General features: G+C 26.2%; 2 protein-coding genes across 2 annotated transcripts; one reads left to right on the top strand and one right to left on the bottom strand.

The window, feature by feature from the left end:
• Positions 1 to 478: 478 nt before the first annotated feature.
• On the bottom strand, positions 479 to 9,155 carry LOC132919130 (ATP-dependent Clp protease ATP-binding subunit ClpX-like). The gene is made up of 6 exons (XM_060980477.1): positions 9,127 to 9,155; positions 8,975 to 9,055; positions 2,862 to 2,974; positions 2,632 to 2,715; positions 2,374 to 2,514; positions 479 to 531 (listed from the first exon to the last, which is right to left on the bottom strand). Exons 1-6 carry the CDS (start codon positions 9,153 to 9,155, stop codon positions 479 to 481), a joined length of 501 nt encoding a protein of 166 aa, XP_060836460.1.
• A 3,441-nt stretch (positions 9,156 to 12,596) lies between these two features.
• Positions 12,597 to 20,019, top strand: LOC132921706 (2-hydroxyacyl-CoA lyase 1). Its single transcript, XM_060984874.1, has 11 exons — positions 12,597 to 13,031; positions 13,110 to 13,336; positions 13,408 to 13,589; positions 13,652 to 13,828; positions 13,897 to 14,321; positions 14,587 to 14,662; positions 15,483 to 15,572; positions 15,641 to 15,788; positions 17,755 to 17,862; positions 17,940 to 18,063; positions 19,599 to 20,019. The coding sequence occupies exons 1-11, from the start codon at positions 12,969 to 12,971 to the stop codon at positions 19,692 to 19,694; spliced, it is 1,716 nt and encodes a 571-aa protein (XP_060840857.1). The 5' UTR covers positions 12,597 to 12,968; the 3' UTR covers positions 19,695 to 20,019.
• The last annotated feature ends 18 nt before the right edge of the window (positions 20,020 to 20,037 follow it).

The raw sequence follows: 20,037 nt of genomic DNA, 5'->3' as shown, positions 1-20,037 counted from the left end.
ATTTTAGAAATAAGTTAATAAACTTATATAGATAAATCTGACGTCATTTATGGCTCGGATTTTGTAGCAAATGTTTCTTTTGAGGGGAGTGTGATAGAAAGATAATTCTCGTATATAAATACGTTTTGAATCGTTCCGATTTCAATAAAGTAAACTTTTATTTGCTTTTTTCTACAAAACCTGCTTTTTATTGATGTTTCCCACATTTGGTTTATTTTTTCTTAATTGTTGCATATATTATGTTTCTTGAATATTTAACTCATTTCTATTTTCTATGTATATTAGACTTTCACTATATTATTATTGCCAGAAATTATAAAACCAGTGAAAAAACCAATAATAAATGGATAAATAATAAAATAACTATCGTTATTGTGCCGAAACCACCATGTAGAACAAAAATGATTTAGTTTATATGAAATATGCACCAATTACATCGGTTGATGTGGAAAGATCTTTTTCTATGTATAAAAATATATTAGCATCCCAATAGGATGAGTTTTAATGAATGAAACTTGACCAGTGGCTCAACTACAAAAAAAAAATTCAGGGGGATTACATATTATTACAATAATTAAATATATAAAAAATACTAAAAAAATTAACTAAAAAAATATTGAGAACCACTGTGATAAAGTATTTACATAATTTCCTGGAAACAAAACAATGCATAAAGATATTTGATATCAATAGTTAATTTTAATCGTATTTAGAAAATATAGATACCTAAATTATAGTACAGATAATAATTGATAATAGATTGTAAAATGTCTACTCAACATTCATCAATATTTTGCTTCAATTTTTATTCTACTATGTATACCCAGTAGTTTTAATTTAAAGATGTATAAACAATAGAATAATAATAAATAATAATCAATTGGGAGTATAATACAAGATGCATTGTCAGCATAGATATAGCACAGTGTTATTGCATTATAAATTATAATATTGTTACGAATTCGCGATGTTGTTATACGAGTATAATATGAACTATATACGCCTATGCAACGCCGCAGCTTGTGCGACATAGTGCGAATCGCACATAAGAATACCGGTTTCCCGTATAAACTGTAGGTTTAATAATATTAATATTCGAGTAATAATATCATCACAACCGCGCGGCGGATATTATAGAAGCTATTATGTTGTGCGATGAATTTTGTCGCTAAAATCGAACGGCAACGAAGTGCCTGTTTAATTTTGTATTATTATGTTATTATTTTAATTTTTTATATGATCTTTTTATCGCACTCCTGTGCTAAACTAGTAACTACTACGAGCCGCCACTGATTGTCAGCATAGATTTAGCACAGTATTATTGCATTGTTTCTAAATACCCTTGTGATTAAACACACGGTACAAAATGCTTATGCTATAATAAGTACTTACAAAGGAAAAAAAACAAAAATAAAAGTTATGTCATGAAATTATATAAACACAATTTTTAGCAATAAATCAGGCGACTGGTAAAATATGACGACTGAAAACTTGGCTATAGCTACTATAATGTATACTAAGTTGACTCTATTTTAAGTAATGATTGAGATTTAACTTTAATATTTTCAAAACTAACTCTTCTTGGTGTAAGATAAAAATACTAATAAATAGATATAAGTATATAACATTGATACTTTAGAAGGCAAAAATTATTGTAAAATTAATTTATCACAGCTCAATTAGTGCTGACAATATAATAGATATAGCTATTTTTTTTCCATATCAGAAACATTAGCCACATATTTTTCTTGGGGAATCTTAAAATAGTATTATTACTAGGGCTGGGAATATAATGCCCTATAAAACCCTAAAAAATTCCCATAAAATTCTAATTAATGCACTAAAAAATCGCAAATAAATTGTTTTTATTTTTAATAAATTTAGTATAAATTTTAAATAATACTTGATTAAATTAATTAAATTGAAATAAAAGTGATTAGAATATTTTTTCCATAGGTTAACATCAACTTGGATTTCTTTTAATCTGAAAAACAATTATTTCCTTATATTTTTTTAACTATTTTGTACCTACTTTATTGTTTGTTATACAAAAAATATATATATAAATTTATATAAAACTCGCGTTAACGTGTAAAATTTTAAAATACAATTTCAAGTTTGAATTTTGAATCCAAATCTCTAATGCCCTTAAAAATGAAGAACATGATGTTAAAATCAAAAATTGTCAAAAAATGCAAAATATATTTTCTTATTCTCATTCAAAAGTACACGTTACGGATTTGTGACCAGAGCATAGTACAGAAACCTCTGGATTTCATTAGTGCATCAAAATCCCAGCCCTAATTTATAACTATAATATTCAACAATTATTATAGTATTATATAAACAAATGATTTAAATTATATACATTACCTGCAGTTTGAGCCCTTTCAACATCATAATTTACTTGCCTTAACAGTTTCCCAATTATATTTTTTATATGGTCTCCCGCCCAACTAATTGAAAGTGGTAAGTCTAATTTCTTAGCTGTTAGTTGAGCCATTGTCCTTTTTCCTAACAAAAACAATTAAATGTAATCATATTTATAAATAATATACTGTTATAAATATAAATTTGAAATAATTGGTATATTGTATTTCTAAAATAATATTAAAACAAATAAGTACAAACCAGCTCCTGTAGGCCCCAACAACATTATGTTACCCTTTTCTAACGCTGTATTTTCATATGATGAAGTAATTTTAGGAATATACTCTAAAAAGAAATTGTCAATTAATAATTTGTTTTACATTATTTAAACAATTTTTAAATAAAGTATATGATATGAGTATGTATACAAAAATAAACCATTATTTTAATTGTATATTAAAATCTCTGCTGTGTGGATAGCAATTTATTACTTTCTGGCGAAGTCTGATGAAAACTACGCTGAATTACTACAGGATTGCTGAAAACCATGGATGACTTGTACAACTGCCCATCAGCGCGCCAGCACGGATGAAGAGACACCAAACTGAAAATTATTTTTACTTAATTTATCTTTTAATACGCATTAACAATATTTATTATCTAATTTCGTTTTAATTGAAGATAAATAGGTACTCAAACTAGGTATGTGTGTGTGTGTGTGTGTGGTGGGGGGGAGGGGCCAAAATATGGTTTCGCCCAACGCGCTAATCCTTCTAGCGCGAGCCCTGGACTGAACAGTGTCTTTTATGTGAAGACCATGGGTCAATAGTACTCAATACACCTTCAAAATGCAAGGACAAGATTATACACCAAATTATGATCTATTAATTATCTTTACTTAATCAAATTTCTAGATAAATTTAAATAATTAGTGTATAGTTTGGATTGTATATACATTTTGAATACAAGTATTTTAATCTGGTCGCCATTTCAAGTATGTGCGTTTTAAAAAAAATACATATATTAAAATTTTTTTGATGTGAAACATCTAATGGCGCGGTACGGTAGTGAGACTGACTGTGGCGTGGCGACGCCCCACTCGTGGCTCGTCGGCTCAATTTGTCGGAGCTCGGAAAAAAATTTATAATAATGATTATAATAATAATTTTCAGCAATATTACAAAAAGAAAATTGTTGATGTTTCACATCTGCCAGGCGTCCCGCGACGGCTCAGTTTTTTTTATGAGTCACGAATGGATAATAAATATATGAATATAATTACAGACGTAAATTTATAAATGCTTAAATTATGTTTTATTTGATACCTCTACGTATAATAATAATGTTAAGTCGAACTAGTATTGTAGAATGTAGATTAAACTTATATAAGACATAGATTTTAAAATGAATATCAAATATATTTTTAGTAAGGTTTGTATTGTTTTAATACGATTATGCAAAATTTGTTGTTTTATCGACATAATTATGAATTAATTATTCAGTATTCAATATTGTATTATATTAAAAATTAAAATTCAATGATAAAATTGCTTATAATAAAAATGATTATTAATAATACTATATAATCCCTTTTGTGGGGGTGGGTCGCGTAACCAACACACAGTAAATTTGTGGGCCACCATTAAAAAAAGTTTGAGAAACCAGTGAAAAGCGATTGAGAACGCTCGATTTTTTTTCCAACGTTGCCAAAAACGATACTTTGAGCATGATAATCGGACTTTTATCGGATTAACTGGATATTTTTAGTAACTTACTACTTAGATACCAGATACGAGAATGACGGTTAGGCGTAGCAGTTAACAGTCGTCGCCGTCGTCGCACAAACTATTCGTCAGTTTATAATATTATATACTACGTAGCTTTCCGTCAAATAATGGAAAATAATGTAATTAAAATTCTAAAAAGTAAACGAGGTAAAGACCTAATATTATTGGATAGTAATAAATATGGACAAGACACGAGGTTGAAATTGAAGTGTTCAAATAATATTTGTACTGCGAGCATTCTAACAGACTCAGAAAAAAAAATATTGATTAAAAGACTCGGTAAGCATAAACATTCCAATATCTCTACTATAGAACGTCAAATTGTCCGTGAAAACTGCAAACGAAAAACCGTAGATAGCATTTCAACAAAGCCGAAAAAAAAAATACGCACAGAACTTTTATTAATTTACTTATTTTAATTTAAATTACGATAATGTTGCAAAACGTGGTAATTAAAAAAAAAAATTATATTATATTATTATCTACGCAAATTCTTTTGCTCAGTCAAAATTTTTGAAAATTTATTACAAGACGTGTTGGATGTGAAATTAATGAAATAATAACTCACGTTTCCGATTACTTCTTAATTTATTTTAATATAAACGAAAGCCCACGCGTTTAAGGGCAAATGTGGATGACTGTGTATGTTTGACGATTGAACGGTGAGCGTATTTCCCGACCCTAGTACGTTTCAGCACAGGGGGCGGAGCCAAAACCTTTTTGCATGATGTATATCTATTTTTACCGATCCTAATGTGATTCGGCGTGACGCGCTGAACCCACATAGGGTTCGTAATTTTAATATAAATACTTAAAACAAATATAATATTACATTTTACATAAATTATTTTATTATCAATATTTATATTTATGTATTAACCGTCGTTTTTTTTTATGATTTAATTAACAATAAATACATATTCAGTTCAGTAAAATTTTTTTTAAACATATTTAGACACACATCTTTTAAGGGTTGTAACTTGTAAACATATACTTTTTTCGTCTATTTGTCATTTGCTACTACATACAAAAATAGGGACTGTGTCACATTATGTTATAATCATGCTGTTTTACATACAGTGTTATTTGTTAATATTAATAATATCGTCGTTTAGTGTTATAATATAAAATGTATAAAAATTGTATAAATTGTATAAATTGTGTAAAATGTATATAAAAATTGTATAATGTTAGTAAATTGTATAAATTGTAAAAAATGTATAAAATGTATAAAAATTGTTAGTGATGTGTTACATTTTTTTTTAACATATTTAGACACACATCTTTTAAGGGTTGTAACTAGTAAACATATACTTTTTTTCGTAAAAAAGTTTCGTCTGTTTTATTTAAATCACCCAGCGCAAGTTTGGTTAAACTTGCTCTATCAATTGGTGATAATAGTGATGCTGTTACAATGTTTAAATATTTTTCATTCATGGCACATAAATAAAGGTGTAATCATTTCATAATCTTGATTTCAACTAAAGAAGATGGTATCAATATTAATAGTTATGGCTATAAGTAGTATCGATATTACTATATGTTGTAGTGTTATTGCAACCTTTTTCTACTAAATTTTATCTTTTATATCTTGTATTATCTTTATAAGTTTATAACGATTATTATAGCAATTATTTGTGTGCACAGGGTAACTATCAAACTTGTCTGTAAAATGTACCCAAATTAGATAAAATTGTAAATATCTGTTAGTGTGTTCACAACGTTCTATGTGGCGTATAAGTATACCTATCTACTGCGGTAATTTTAATTATTAGATACTTCATTAAAATAAAAATGGATATAAGTCAAATTTTTAAGTTTGATACATCGTGTGTTGTTTTAAATAGTGATTTTAAAACTTGTGAACATTTTAATGCTGTAATACGGACTGTCTTTGATAGTAATAATGATTTATCAAAACTAACTCAAGATTGGATTAACAAGTTTTCCGAAGAAACGTTATTAACTGAATTGTGTTTCGTCAAATTTGTGTAACAAATCCAAAAAGATTTTTGTTTAAAAAAATATACAAGTGTCAACATGTATACTATTTCAATTATTGTCAAAAAAATTACGAAGGATACTATAAAAAACGATAATTTGTTAAAAGAAGGCTTAAATACTGAAATAAAGGTAAGAAATAAAATTGTACATATTATATTGAAAATTGAACCAATAAAATATCATATTATACCTATATTTATATACTTATTATCAACAATATAGTTAATATATATAGGTATTTCGTATATAATAATATATAATACGTAGGCCATAGGCATATAGCTAAGTTTTTAATAATAAATATAGTATAGTAAGTATAGTATAGTTTAGTTTTATGACTGTCCATTATCGGCGGCGGTCGATACCTCCACCACCTCCACACACGATATCATAATAATATTATCTTATTTTAAATTGTCGATAATTATTGCGACGAGTATCTACCACGCTAGGATCGAACAACAAAATTTAATATATCTAAATTGTTCTTACATAATATGTATAAAAACATTAAAAATTTAGAAAATTTAAATTAAAAATATATCTATTTCGATTTTTTTTTAAGTAAAACACCTTAGTTCGTAAACTCGTAAAAACAATTAAATGACTGTAAATAAAAACTGGAATTTCCGCATAATTTGCTTATAGAAAAAAAATTAAAACAAGATTCGCCCAGTTAGTAGTTTTATACCCTTTATCATTAACCCGTTGTCTATATAATACCTATACTTAATAAAGTATAGAATAAGATGAGTTCAATCTTAGCCCATAGTCACTATGTAATGAAATTGAAAAGATAAGAATATTTTATTTTTAATTAAAATAAGTTTATTTGTAGGTACGTACTTATTGCTCACGCTTAATCTTCCCATTAATTGTTGAAATGGCAATATCTTACAAGCGTTGAACGCAGTTCGATAAATAAAATTCATTATTAAATGAAATTATTTCAATATTATAATAAATATATTATGTTTAACTTTTGAAATTCAAAAATTAAATGAGTTTTTACATATAATAAATATATGATTATTATTTGTTAATATAAAATCCACGGTTACGAAAAATATTATTATTTTAAAATAAGTACTCTTCAGTATTTTACTGTTTTACCCACTGAACTGGGAATCGGACATTTCGGCGTGGCCATTTCGGTGCAGGGATACAACAATAAAGTTTTATAAATAAATATAATAATACATAATTACATGGTAAATTATTTAAAAAAAAGCTATAATAGGTAGAATTAATTTTTTTAAATAGGGTGGGCAAGTGGGTATCGCTCTGCTGTATAGTAGAGATGAAGAGTAGGTCACTTTAATGGATGTGTTAAATTTGAATGCAATGACAGGAATAATCATTGTATACGAAAAACGATTCTGAACAGAATGATTTATTAGTCAATGATAATTAGTAGGATATATTATATTATTATACCTATACTTAAATTGTAATATATCATAATTTTATACAATTTCGTAAAAAGTTAAATTTCATACGCTCATAACATTTTTTCTATATTTACGCTGGAATTTTTTTTTTATAGTTATTGAAGGAAAACTTATAGATAAGCTTGTATTGGATTTTTAACCTTAGGTATGAATCACAAAAATTTTAAAAATTTTCAACTTTAAAATTTTTTGCAAATTGTCGCAATTTTGATATATTTCGTAAACATTTAAACTTTAAATTCTTATAAATATGGCCCAGATTTCAATGCAAAGTGCATATTTTTTGGTTGATCTTACACAATGATTTCTAAATATATAATTCGTTTCATGTAACGCAGGTTTCAAAGCTACAAATTTTATTTTGCATTTTTTTGCATATTTGTTCAATATACGATTAAATTTAGCCTATTTAAAATATTATCCAAAAATAAATCGTACAAAAATATCAGAAAAATTAATTACAAACGATATTTGTCACATGAAATATGCTCCTATTACATACGTGGACGTCGAAGGAGCTTTTCGACGTACAAAAATTTCTTTCGGATAATAGCGAAGATCTTTGGTGTTAAAACATATTAAATAATATATTATTGTTCAATACAATGCTCAACATTTTGTAAGTACAATAGGCTTACTTAGAATTTTAATTTTACATACATTTTAAAATTTATTTTGGTATGTTTATAGAATGAATAATATTTCCCCAAATCTGCCAAAACATATCATTTCAAATTTTCAGTTTTTTTTTTTAATAAAATAATAAATAATAATTATAGCTTATTTATAAATTACAAATTGAATAAAAAAAATATACGGCATTTTAAGGTCATTTTTGGCTATTTTTTAGAGCATATTTGTATGGTTTTAAGTGCATTTAAATCCTGGCTCTACTTATAAACAAAATTGTGACTAACGATTTTTTATTTTTTTTTACTACAATAAGTATAACTTATAATTAACCTTGTATTACATTTTAAAGATATTTGGGAAAGCCAAATTTTTTTAATCGGCATTTCAAGAAAAAAAAAATTAGGAAAATCGAAAATTTCAATGGTCTATAAATAGTTTAAAAAAATTCTAAATATTTTAAAAATTTAAACGTAAATAGAAACGCTAATATAAACATTTGGTGAAAACTTCAATTATTTACAATGATTCGTTTTTGAGTTACAGCAATATAAAAATATAGATTTTGTTGAAAACTGATTATGCGTAAAAATTCCCGTTTTCCGTTACTTTTTTAGGGTTTTACTGACGCTTTTGAATACTAGGACAAAAAGTTTAACGTTCTCAATCGTTCTGTAACCCTTAGTAGTTAGTACTATTATAGAGAAAATTTGTTTAATAATTCAGATATACCTTTTACCAGCGTCGGTGAACCCGGATTGGCAGACTGAATAATTAACGGTTCGCAAGGTGGTGCAGAACTTGTTACCTAATCTAAAAAAAAATAGACAAAGAATAGACAAGAATATTTTTATATTTAAATAATTTTAATTGTAGGTACGTACTTTTTGAAGGTGACTATGGCTCTATACATTTTATTCCAGAACATTATAATGTAATATAATATACTATACGATTATTTAATAATTACTATAACACGTGAATTATATAATTATTTACATAAATCGGTTATGATCGGTTATAAAGAAAATATTTGTTAACTGTTTATTACAAACAAATCGAATCCATGGTTAGGAAAAACATTATTACTTTAAAATACGTTAAATTATTAGTTTGATACAATTATAAAACAAATAAAGTATAATAGAGAAACGTTTTTAAATGATTTAAGATTTAGACTTGAAATACAACGAATAAAATCATTTTTTTTTTTGTGATATACAAGTTATAATTCACTGAGGTCCTCTAGCTAATCTTTCTTTTTTTTTTAAATACTTAACTAAAATAAATAACACGCAGTAATTAATTGTTAGGAATATTATAAGTTTAATACGATGTATCACAAATTAAATTATTAATTTAAGTTTAATAATATAACAAGTTTAAATATAAAAATAATGAAATGTTTATTTAATACAGTATGTAATTATTTGGAATAATTTTATAGTACATATTATCTCTTAGATTAAAATCTTAACATTCAAAACTTCGAATGATATAAAATATATTCACAGTTATTACAATACATTTTTTTTATTTAAATTAAAATTAATTTTTATTAGTATGAATCATTTTCGATTGTAGGACACTCTTGTATGGTCTCAACTAAAAAAAATTAAAATCATGGACAGTTTGTACTATTATTTAAGGTAGAAAAAAATATTCATATTACAAAATACAAGTATTTAACAGACATAAATCATTATAATAATAATAAAAATAATAATAGTTATGATAATAAATTTGTGCTATGTACATTGGGCAGGCTTCGAGAGTTTTTAAGAAACTCACTGTCAATTATTAGTCATAATAATATATAAATTTAAAAATTAAAAGTATGGCAAATTATTTCAAGTAATTGTGTGTTTGTTATTATTTTATTTTCGTTCTTTGTACAAAACTTCGTGAATTGTTATTTGTGTATTTTGGTTTTTTTTCTTATATTTTTGTTTAAATAACTAGTACATTCGTTGCAATTGCAAAAGTCGCAAAACACTCTAGAAACTTAGTTTAGCCGATCAAACCAATTTATTGAATGAACTCTTCCATCCTTTGCTAAAATTACTTATTGATATATTATTAATTATTATTAACGATAAATTTTTAATTGCTTGGTGTCTTATATTCCAAATTTGAAGAAGGAATTTAAGTGTACCATTCTTCCCTTTAATTTATTATGTTGAATCAAAATAAGATATTAATGAAAATAGTTTTTGAGTAAAAATTAAACACATATTAACTATTTCATTAGGTATTTATTCAACTTTCAAAACCGCTTAAGATATATATTATTATCATTTTACTTTGTTTTGCAATTTGTTCGTTATCATTATACATTTTAAAAATTTTGAATTTAGTTTAGTAGTTTGGTTTTGGTTAAGAGTGCATTTTAGAGTATATAAAGGTTATGTCCTACTGTGTTACCAAACTTATGCCTCATACTAGTCATACTGATTGTGATCACGATCCGCTATCAAAAGTCTTATGCAGTTTAATTTTATATTATCATGCAAAATATCTTTCCTGGTTTATGTATAATATTGTATACCGTACAAATTGTTCACGATCAATTTTTACCAATTTATTTTTTTGGAAGTGTCCACGGTATGCAACTCAAACAATATATAGTACAAAGTAGATTTGTGAGATAAATATAATAGAGAAATAACCAGGTATACCCTAAACCTAGGTTATGTTTATTTCATATCGAGCAAGCAATTGGCCAAAGTACCCAGCTAACTGTCTCAGTGTTTAAGTATTAAACGTCGTAAATTAATAACATTAAAAATGACCTTAAATTTAAAGTAACAAAGTATTACTGTAACAAGTTACAAATATAGGTAGTAACATGCCGAATAGCTTATTATAGTTTTTTAACGTTTTAATATTTAATAATATTCATATAAATATTTAGGTGAGTATTTATGCAATAATCATATATTATATAAATTACAATCATAATACAAATATAAACATAATAATTTAATTTAGTGATAATTATATTGGATTTATGGGTGGAGTAACTAGGTTTTTAATATTAATTTTTAACTTTTATTCAGATCTTAGCCTTTTTTCTTTGTTTTATCTACCTTCTACTTATAAAGAGTATACCTACCTGAGTATAATATGTTCATACTTTCATTAATCAATGATTACATACATATTTGTAAATAACGAACAGTTAACAATTTCATTTTTAAGAACAGTTTCGCGGCCCTACGGCTACACTCCGACCAGTGTAAATAATTATAATTAGTAATATATTATACGACATATGAGTCCGGAGAAATATTAACATACCATAGATTGCTACACGGCCGTTATTGTTATCTGACTGGCCTATTCAAATTTGTCGCGATTTTATTCTATAATCGAGTGTTGTGTATTTCACACGGCTTAAGACTAACGTACATCATAACAAATTTTCGTTCAGCAGAATACATTTCGTGACGTTAGCTTTAATATTAGAGTAAATTTACCTACGATCAAATTTAATGGTGAGAATATTATCTAGACCAGCGGTTCTCAAACTGTGGTACGCGTACCACTAGTGGTACTCGAAAGACTTCATGGTGGTACGCGGAGGGCCGTTTTTGGATAATAAACCCATTCAATTATTTCTTCCAATTCATATCTTATTTTAAAAAACTAATAAATAAAAAATAATTATACTGCAGTTGTAGTATTTTACTGATTTATTATTTAAAATAAATGTATTTAACTATACAATTTGGAATTTGGATCGTTCTATTTTTAATCATTAGTGGTACGCGACTGATTGATAATATAGTTAAGTGGTACGTAAAAAAAAAAATTGAGAACCGCTGATCTAGACGATGACGTATGATTTTATTGGTATTATCATTTTACAGTGAGTTATGAACATTTTAAAGTTGTAATATTCCACATAGCTGTGACTCACTTTAAAATAATAATATCATTAAAAGCACGTGTCGTTGTCTAGACAATATTCTTACCTTTAAATTTGATAGTAGGTAAATTTACTCTAATAATTTTTAAGCTAACGTCGCAAAATGTATTCTGCTGAACGAAAATTTGTTATGACGTACGTTAGCAAGACAGAGACAACACAGCCGGGTATGGCGCTCTCTTAAGATTGGTATAATATCTTAAATCGTGGTATTTCACTATAGGTAATAATCATTATAATATTGTACAATATTGATAGCTTGTAATTTCGTCGCCGGTGAACGACTTACCACAGGTAACATTTCGTACATTCTTACATTTACCATGAAAAAACAATTTATTTTGTCATGCAACAGCGCCACCGGCACCACTGCCCAAGCCCCTACTGCGGTACCGCTTATCAATCGTCACTATCTATGTGTAACGTACAAGTGGTACAACGTACAATTGCTACAATGACTTATCACTGCATCAATCACTACGTTACTACAATAATCACAACAATAAAAATTATTGAATAAATTATATAATTTATTATTACACATCTATATATATATATTTGTGACGTTCGTTGTTTCCTGTTTTTGTAAAAATATAAATTACAATATTGTTGATTAATGCTATGAATCTATGATATTATGATGATATTATATTCATTGCTGTGATATTTTTTCTTCTGTTAAAACAGTTCATTGTAGTTTCTCTCAAACCTTCAATTTAGTAGTTGGTGGTTTGCTAACGTTTACAGTTGTTCCTACTTCCTAAAGTATCGTTTTTAAAATCCAATCGCCAAAATATGTCCAACGATATGGAGGACATCGATGGAAATAACATTCTTGCACAAGCATTACAACATCAAGTCAGTATTTTATTGACCGTTTTTATGTTATGATACATTTAAAAGACAAAATAAACCGTCTTGTTTCCGTGTATATAGGGTGTCGAATATGTTTTTGGCATTGTTGGTATTCCAGTCATTGAATTCAGCATGGCCCTGCAACAAGTAGGTCTTAAATACATAGGAATGCGCAATGAACAGGCCGCAGTATACGCAGCACAAGCAATCGGTTACCTTACCCGCAAGCCCGGCGTATGTCTGGTGGTGTCCGGTCCCGGATTGCTTCATGTCACGGCCGGAATGGCAAATGCACAAATCAACTGTTGGTCTGTTACCTATTAATGCTTAAACAACGTTTGGTGTACAAATTGTTGTATAAAAATAGTTATTGATTCAGGCCTCTTTTGGTAATTGGCGGCTCTTGCGCTGAAGATCACGAAGGAATTGGCGGGTTTCAAGAATGCAACCAAGTCGAACTCAGCAGACCGTATTGCAAATACAGTGCAAGGCCCCCAAATGCTGCTCTTATACCTGTTCATGTTGAAAAAGCAATACGCTATGCTACTTATGGAAGACCAGGTGATATAACATTTATAATCTTTTTCTAAAGAAACCCATAATTAATTAAGTTTTGTCTATAGGTGCTACATATTTAGATTTTCCTGCCAATCTATTATCAGCTCGAATTCCTGTAGACAGGGTAGTGAATAAACCAATAATCTCACAACCTCCAATAATCTTCCCTGATATTCAAAACATTGAATCTACCGCAGAACTGTTAATAAATGCCAAACGCCCTCTTATTATTGTTGGCAAAGGTAAGAGAAATATATTTAAAAATAGAACATTAGTACATAACTATATTTTTGTATATCAATGTATTTAGGTGCTGCCTATGGACGTGCAGAATATGCCATAAGACAGTTCATTGGACAATTTGGCTTACCGTTTATAGCTACACCAATGGGTAAAGGTGTAGTGCCAGATGAGCATTCTTTAAGTGTAGCGTCTGCACGTACTTATGCTTTGCTAAATGCTGATGTCATATTATTGCTGGGTGCAAGATTAAATTGGATACTACATTTTGGTAAACCACCAAGATTCGACTCTAATGTAAAGTTCGTACAGATAGACATAAGTGCAGAAGAGTTGCATAACAGCCAACAAGCTACTGTAGCAATTCAGGCAGATATGCATGCTGCAGTTAATGCATTAAATGGTTGTTTAACTGAAAAAAAATGGAAAAATGTAAGAAATGAATGGTTAGACAAACTTAAAGAGAAGTGTTTGTCAAACAAAAAATATGTTGAGGTAAGAAATTATTTTAACCAATAATCAATATTAGTTTAAGTCAAGTTTCTGTGATTAGAATAAGTTTTCCACTTCATTATTCATGTCAACTTTGCTTTTAATAGATACTTTTTCTTTGTCTGGCATCTAATACTCTTGAAGAGTTTTGACAATCATTACTTAATCACTCCATTAATACATTCAATAAATATCATTATTGTTTATATTTTATATTTTCATAAATACCGAATTGTGTGTACAAAATAAGAGTTATTTTTATTTTCAGTCAATGATGAAAGATACTTCTGTACCATTAAACTACTACACAGTTTTTCAACATATATATGATAATATTCCAAAAGGTTGGTTTCATCTCATATATTTATGATTTTATGAAGCCCATTGTGTATAAACTCAATATTGATACGTTAATAGTTGATACAATAATATTAACTATTAAGTTTATTTTAATTTACAAGTATTATATTGTAATTCATACACTTTTACATAAAATATTTATTCTTTTTATACCTAATGTAGCAATGTTATAGAATAAAACATTTGTAGAAAATAATGAAATAATAATTGTCAAACAAACAAATATATTTAAAGTAATATTATTATAATAATTCTATTCATACATTTAATGAATTCTGCAAAAAGTTAAATTTCAAATCTGAGTCTTTATTTTTATTTATCTAGTTATTATTTTAATAGTTTTTAATTAAAAAAAATTGAAATGTATGTTAATATGTTAATATATTACATATTTTTTATATTACTTCATCTAACATTTTTCTTGTATATATCATATCACATTAATTTATATTATACGATAAAAACATTAATCAATACACTTTAGGTACTAAATACCAATGACAAAATTATTATCTGTAATTTACTATAATAATATTATAAATGTTATTAAAAACATACTTTTTTGTTTTGATTCTGGCTTATATTTTATTTTTAATTCTTTGGAAAATAAAATTATAGTTCTGATTTTTATTAGTTCAAATCTGTGTATTGTACAATTGCTGTATTTTTTTAAAATACCAGAAGCAAAATTAAAAGCCTGAATAAAAAATAAAAGTATGATAAGTATGTAGGTAGAAACTACCCATTAGTGTTACTTATTCTGATAAATAATCAAGAAAAATAATAAAATGTGTTTATTTACAGATTGTATTATTGTAAGTGAAGGAGCAAATACAATGGACATTGGTAGAGCTGTATTATTAAACAATTTACCTAGACATAGACTTGATGCTGGTAAGTTAAATACTATTTAATGACATTGCAATTAATATTCTAATATAAATAATTAATTTAATATTTAGGAACATTTGGTACCATGGGAGTTGGATTAGGGTTTGCTATTGCTGCAGCCTTATGGTGTCAAAAATATGAACCTGGAAAAAGAGTCTTATGTGTTGAAGGCGATTCAGCGTTTGGATTTTCTGGAATGGAAGTAGAAACAATGGTCAGGTTAGTTATACAAGTGATAAAAATTCATATTTTAGCTATTTACTGAATGATATGAAAACATGGACTTTCAATTATTTTTTATATATTAAATTATTGCATTTATATTCAGATTTAAACTGAGATTCAGTGTCGGACTGGCTCGAGCCCAGTTTGAGATTTGGAAAAAGACCCTCAGCAGGCATATATTGATCTTAATTTAGTTTTAATATTTTTTAACTTTGGAAAATATATGCTTACATGCAACTAGTGTACATGGTAACGTCAAAACAAATTTATATGCCAAGTATTATGAAAAGATCCTGATTGTTGAACAATTTCGTACAAAATATTAAAAGCGCATCTTAAACAATTGTTAAATGTATTGCATTCCAAAATGTGGTCAATATTTTGTTCTGGTTCATAGTTGGAGTGATTGTTATAAGATAGATAATTTTTTGAAAATGTATCCTTAAAATTTTTAGTTATTGAATCATATTGTATTGCATATTGTTATAGTAATAGTTTAGAAGTTAAAATGTATACACTTATTTTTGTTATTTCAGCACTTATTTCACTTATTTTTAATAGTGAGTTTTTAGGTAAATCATTTTTAAAATTTTTAGGGCCTAAACAAATACAATCTTTAAGTAATTCTGAATTGCTAACAAATCTTTTTTCTATACTATTTATCAATTATCAAATTATATAGTTATATGTTTCCACTTTAAACTTTTTTACTGTAGAAACATCAGGCCTTTTATCAGATGCTAATTCACCAGTCAATTCACATATTATTGACTTTACAAGCTATTTATAACCCTACGAGCTTTGGCCTTCATGTGTACGAGTACAATACTTATTTAAAATATAATAATTCAGTTACAATCAGTGATAATGCGAATACCAAGTCATACACCTATATAAATATAATATAATATTATAATTATTTAATAGTCACAACAATTTTATACTATTTAATATTTATGATCAATGATACATATTTGTATATAGACAGCTATTACATTTGTAGAATGATAATGTTATTATTTTAATAATTATTATTGAAAACTTTTCAAGATTGTAAACAAAAATAATTGCCTGATTTGAAAAAAAATGTTTATTTCATATTTATATTAACTCTAAAAGAATAATATTAATATATTATATTAATACCTAATTATAGTAGGTATAATAATTATATTATACCTAATATTAATAGTTCCAAAATCAGGGGCCCCCAATTACCAAATTACCATAATTAAGCTGGATCCCCGTCCGCGATTGCGAACTAGTGGTCTGGGCCAGTCCGACTCTGCAGTAATTGTGTAAGTTTAAGATGTTATGGTTGACCAATTAATCATATTAACTTTTACTTGTGAAAACATAATTTATTAATAAATATTTTATTATTGCACAACACTTTAATTTAAATTAGGTATTTACATTTTGAAGAAATTAAAATTATTATCCAACATTGTTATTTAAATGATAAATTATTATATTATGTTATCAATTATTTGATAAGGCCAACACCACTTAAAAATTTTTTTGGTAATTTACTACCTAACAAAATATGTATTCAAAACAAACAAAACTCAGATGAAAAGTAAAATTTACTAGAGTTAGATAGTATAATACTATTAATACTATATAATATTATATATTATTGTATTATAATTATTGGTATATTATCTTTAAATATTAAATCTGATCTTTCTTTTAATAAACAATTTTTAAATTTAATTTGTTTTTATATTCATAGTTTTGTAAACACAATTTTAAAATTTCTCGTAACTGGATTTTTAATTTATAAATAAATAAATACATTTTTAGACACTAAAAAAAACCTGTTCTATTCATAGATCTTAGATTGTAGCCCATAAGTATAGTATTGATACATATAGTAAATCATTTATCATTTTATGAACTTAATAAATATTATAATATTTTAAACTTTTGATATTTTAATTTATATTTATAATTTTAGATATAAATTACCAATTGTCATTATTGTTGTTAATAATAATGGTATATATGGAGGTGTGGACGAGTCTACTTGGAGTTTAGTACAAGATTCTGAGAACTTAACTGAAGTGTATGTATACAATAATATATTATGTTGTATTTTGTTGTTGTCAATTTAAAATTTTTAATTGTAATATTATTTTTTAGTATCCCTCCTAATTGTCTATCTGTAAACATTCATTATGAAAATATTTTGACACTATTTGGTCGTAAAGGATATTTTTGTACAACTGTTGAACAAGTTTCAATTGCAGTAAGAAATGCGTTTATGGTAAATATATTTCATTTATTTTTTAATAATATTAGTTAAAATGAACCTATATACTGACTCATTGTCCTTGTATTTTATTAATATTTAATGAACTAACAACAATTAAATAATTCTTATGACTCGCTTTAATATTGAAATAGAATCAACGAAAGACTATAAATTATAATATATTATTTTGTTAATAGGTAAATTTATTCTCAATATTAAAAACAACAAAACTGTTTAATACATAATGAGCAATGTAAATTAGTATGTTTGTGTAAGAAGAGAAATCATCTTAATGCAGCTAGATTTTTTAACATTTTCCTTAATGCAATTTAAAAAGTACATTCTAATTTCTAAATAATCTTTTAATAATTTAATGACTACCTAAATGTCTTAATGTGTATTTCTATAAAATATAATTAAACTATTGCAATTAATATTTTACTCTTTTCATTTGAAATTAAATCACTTAATTAACTAATATTATACATAATTATAATTTTAATTTGAATAATATAATGATTTGTGTAATTACTAATTTGTATAAAGTTAAAACTTCTAAAATCTATATGTATGTACTAACATAGTCGTAGAATGGGGAGGGCTAAGGGAGCTATAGCCTATAGTCCCTCCAGAATTCTTCTTAACCCTTCTTTCTAACCTAACCTTCTTTATGAAGAATTGTATTGGTAAAAATGATTTTAATATAGATGCTATTGTATCAGAAATAAACAAAAAAAATTTTCCAAATTTATATAAGCTATTTCAAGTAGCACTTATTATTCCAATAAATTCTACTTCATGTGAAAGATCATTTTCAGTTATGCTGTGAATAAAAAAACATGACTAATGATAAAGTTTGAAATCTATCATTACTTCATATTGAGAGGGATTTAGCAAATATTATTAATGCTAAAGATGTTCTTAATATATTTACCCAAAAAATAGACGTTTAAACTTGATACTATAGCCTATAGGTAATAACTAATAATTTACTATTTAAAATGTTTTTTTTTTATATTTGGTTCAAAAATAAAATATGTATTTGATATATAATACATGATACATTATTTATTTATATTAAACTGTAACATATGCTTCTTTAATCTTTTTTATTATTTGTCCCTATAAATTTTCTTTAGTTACATTTTTAATATATATGTTGAATACCCGAATTATATACATAGTCCCTTCGCTGAAATAATTCACAAAAAGTTCTGGCAGCTTTGTTGATTCCACAAGGAAAATCAGGGCTATAGCCCCCTTCCCCCCTAAAAAAAAATTAATCACGCTACGCCTATCGGTACTAGTAATTAACAAAAAACTCAAATAATTATTCTTGTGTAATAATTCATAATAATAACTTCTCATGTGATAAATCTCTATAACTTAGTTTAGTTACACCTGTATTTGATAGAAAAAAAAAAGAGCTATATTATAGAAAATACTTACATATTTATTAATTTAATACCTTTGTCATTTTAATATTATAGCTATACAAATATTTTTAAGTTAAGCCATATGTTTATATAATTAATTGTTCTTGACAGGATACAAGTGGACCTTCATTTGTTAATATAATGATCAATCCATCTGCAGATCGCAAGCCTCAAAATTTTGCCTGGTTGACTGAATCAAAATTATAGAATATATTTTAAAAATATTGCCGTTATTGCCTCACACTACATTATTAACGTATTTGCCAATAAAAGGGATCCTTTTTTTTTATGTTCTGGAGGTGGTTTTATTTTCAAATTTATCAAACAATCCAATTATCCCTTAAAACTGATAGAAATACTTCTACACGGTGAAAGATAAATAATAATATACTATATTTTTGTACATTAGATTTAGAACATTTTAAATGTTAATTTGTTTATGATTTTGTTAATTTTATTGTTTTTAATGTATGTATTTATATTGTGATTTGTTCTTTATATATATAATATATATTGCTACATTTTATTTATACATATTTGTTAACATTTG

Source organism: Rhopalosiphum padi, chromosome 2 (assembly GCF_020882245.1).
Source record: "Rhopalosiphum padi isolate XX-2018 chromosome 2, ASM2088224v1, whole genome shotgun sequence".
Taxonomy (NCBI): Eukaryota; Metazoa; Arthropoda; class Insecta; order Hemiptera; family Aphididae; genus Rhopalosiphum; species Rhopalosiphum padi.
This window is presented reverse-complemented; position numbering and strand designations above follow the sequence as displayed.